This window comes from Eutrema salsugineum, unplaced genomic scaffold, assembly GCF_000478725.1.
Source record: "Eutrema salsugineum unplaced genomic scaffold, Eutsalg1_0 scaffold_2, whole genome shotgun sequence".
In the NCBI taxonomy this organism is placed as follows: Eukaryota; Viridiplantae; Streptophyta; class Magnoliopsida; order Brassicales; family Brassicaceae; genus Eutrema; species Eutrema salsugineum.
In genome coordinates, this window is record NW_006256829.1 from 8,550,916 (window position 1) to 8,554,386 (window position 3,471).

Here is a 3,471-nt window from a genome sequence, read left to right on the forward strand (position 1 = left end):
TGATATAAAATCTATTGAATTGTTTGTGTGGCTGATGTTCATTTCTTGAAAATATAATAAAAATTTTCCAATTAACAATTATTCAAGCTGTCTTAGTACTATCCATTTGTACTAGTTATCATGTATCTCACAGTTGTACTAGTTATATTAGTTGTTCTCTTATCTCTTAGTTGTACCATTCGTATCAGTTGTCATTCTCTACAGATTTGGTGATGAACTCAGGTATAATTATAATTTACCTAAGAATCACTATGATTCAACAACTATATTTAAGAAATTATCCATGCAAATACCTAATCGTCACATAAAACTAGATTACCAACCCGATTTGCAATTATAATAAAAGTATTTTCAATCAGCAATTATTTAAGTTGTCTTAGTTATATCTATTTGTACCAGTTGTCCTCTATCTCATAGTTGTACCAGTTGTACTAGTTGTCCTATACTGCAGATTTGGTGATGAACTCGGGTTTTATTCCAATCTTCCTAAAAATCACTACGATTCAACAACTATATTCGATAAATTACCTATGAAAAAACCTAATTGTCACATAAATCTGGGTTACTAACCCGATTTGCATAATGAACAAACAATTTTGGTAAATTAATCCCTAAATTGTGAAATCTCTAAATCTCCAAATAAAAACATAATTGGGTTTTGAAGTTTTAACAATGGTGGTGAGGAGAGGGGATAAAGATAAGAAACTGATTGCAGAGGATGAAGAGGAAAAGTTTGGATGATAAAGATGTAATTTTGATGATTTTTGGAATTTTTAGTCGAAATAACGATGATGAAGATGAGTAGAAAAAAAAAATTAAAGATAATTAAAAAAAAGAATTAAAAAAAGAAAAAAATTGCTGGAGAAGAGAGAGAAAATTTAGATAATTAATAAATAAAAATAAAATATGTTATTGGGTGGGTCTCAAAAAAAGTGGATATGACCTTGGTTTTATTGTAATTATTAGAGATAACAAAGAGAAGGAAGAACTTTCCACAGTTTTCCTTATTAAAAAAAAATCGAAATAAAATTCATTTTAGAATTATGGTGTTTGAGCCAACTTTTTTTTGGATTATGGCATTTTAGCCTCTCGCTCGGCTCTGGTAGCTAAAACATAAAATATGCTTCTTCTTCTTCTAACTTCTAGTTGTTTTTTTCCTAGTTAATAAAGAGCTGCTAACCATCACCAGATCAAAACTTGATTGACTGACATCCCATTACCAACCATTATTGTACATATTATTTTTATTTTTATTATGACTGAAAAGATTAAAGTAATATACGATTTTATATCTTAAACCAGTTTTTTAAACTATTTGTAAATGTGGACATTTCGCTCTGAAGAAATTTGAATAGAAAAGGAAACTCAATTTATCATATACAGTACATGTTTCCTAGCTAGCCATACGGAGTTACATATAATATATTGCCATATTGGTTTAGGTGATTTATATGGAATTAATGTGGTTTAAGTCAACAAATGCTGCTTGAGATGAGTGATTTGTAGACGAACATATAAGTTTCTTCTTTCTTTGCGATGTTTGGAAGTAACAAATATTAGAGGGAAGGTTAGGTTAAACCTTTTATGATCTGACCAAACATATAGTATGCACACTTTTTCTTGTCATGACCGTGTAATTGCTTTTAGAATTTACATAAGAAATCAATTTATTTGAATGTGCAACGTTTTAGTCACCGATAATTGTTTTTATTACAAAATAGTAGGTCTAATATCCACTAACCGTATTATATATAGGACTTTTGAGTATGGGATAATCAAACTTCTAACGCTAACATTTCTGATGATATTTTTTAAAATGTTCTTTGGCACAGGCCGCACAGCCGTAGGAGAACACATGAATTGTGTACACTTGCATGTAGATATTGGAGACGAGAAGTTCAATGTAGTTAATTAGATTTTAATTATCGATCAATGAAAACTATCAACAATGTCGTTGTAGTATAGTGGTAAGTATTCCCGCCTGTCACGCGGGTGACCCGGGTTCGATCCCCGGCAACGGCGCATTTTTGTTTTCTGTTCTTCCAACAAAATCTCGTCGTTTTATTTACATGCCATTGCAGGGGACTCGGCGTTTTACATCGCTTGAGACGGCACGCAATCCAAATCTCTCTGAAGTCAATCATCGACGCCGTCGAACTTCCCCGGCACGATGCTCATCAATATCGCCGCAAATTTCTAAAATCTAATAATGCAACTTCTCCCATTACGGAGGCGAGTGGGGCTTAGTCGCGTGACTTTACTGCGATGATTCAGTGAACAGAGCATGTGCATCTAACTTAAAGAACACGAAATCTAATCTAATCTAAATCAAGTGTCTTGTTGGTCAAACTTTTTTTTCCAGATTCAAGGCATTGACAATGAACCACTTCTTCTCTGTCTTAAGCGATTAAATTTTTGTGTTTCGAGATTCGATCTATCACTTTCCATGGCCAGAGAAAACTCATTGATGAGCTTCTCATTCAGTTTTAGATATCTCTGTCACTTTACTCTCCTCCTCTCTCTCCTCTCCTTCGTCTCTTTTCTCTTCAGACACAACACAACACTCTGTTCTTGTCCGTACGACATCAGTCCAAACGCACACACATTCGATCACCGCCATAGCAACGAAACCATCGATCTGCTTCGATTCTCTTCCGCTTGGAACCATTTAACTTTCTTCCCGTCTAAACCGAAGAAAGTTCTCAAGATCGCTGTGGTGGTTAAGAAATGGCCGCAGAAATCGCAAGCTGGTGGGCTCGAGCGACACGCGCTTACGCTGCACCTCGCTCTAGCTAATCGCGGTCACGAGGTTCATGTTTTCACCGCCGCTTCTCCGTCGTTCCCTGAATATCGACTGAAAAATCTCCGGTTTCATCTCTCTGAGCCAACCGCCGGTGGATATCTCGATCAAGCTTCTGTGTCGCAAGAGCTTCAGGTAAACAGAGAATTTACCTGTACCGCGTCGCTGGTTTGGACGCCGCTACTTTGCGTTTTCCCTAGTTTGCGTTTACGTGCAAATTTATCTCAGATTTAAATCTATTCAAATTTAAAACTCCAAGGCTACAATACCTTTTGTTAGTCTGTAAATCTTTAACTAATTAATGACTATAGTCAATTACTACTACTTTTTCAAATTTAAAATAAGCGTTTTCGATATATTTCATAACCAAATTAACTATATTCTATTTTAGTATAGTAAAAATCATTTGATTCTTGAAATTTTGTTATTTTTTGTTAGGTTTTATTAAATGTATATTAAAATTATTTTTTAGCTTTATTTCAGTGTCATAAAAAACTTTTATATTAATATAACTGTTGCGGATTGACAAAAAAAAAATTATGAGCCCAATGAAGGTACTAATACTTTAGTCAACCGCTGACCAACGACTTTATTAAAGCAAAAAGGCTCATAATTAGTCAATACAGTTAGTTAGTGTGTCTGGTGGATTAAAGTCAAAAGAATAGAAATGA

The 3,471-nt window shown here is 34.1% G+C and overlaps 1 protein-coding gene and 1 non-coding gene across 2 annotated transcripts in view; both read left to right on the forward strand.

Annotated features, from left to right (window-relative positions):
- Positions 1–1,950: 1,950 nt before the first annotated feature.
- On the forward strand, positions 1,951–2,022 carry TRNAD-GUC. The gene has a single exon. It is a non-coding gene; the product is annotated as a tRNA-Asp (tRNA).
- A 424-nt stretch (positions 2,023–2,446) lies between these two features.
- Positions 2,447–3,471, forward strand: part of LOC18018534 (D-inositol 3-phosphate glycosyltransferase) — a 2,159-nt gene continuing 1,134 nt past the window's right edge. The window contains 1 exon segment of the mRNA XM_006400922.2: positions 2,447–3,011. Coding sequence (XP_006400985.2) covers positions 2,447–3,011 — 565 coding nt within the window.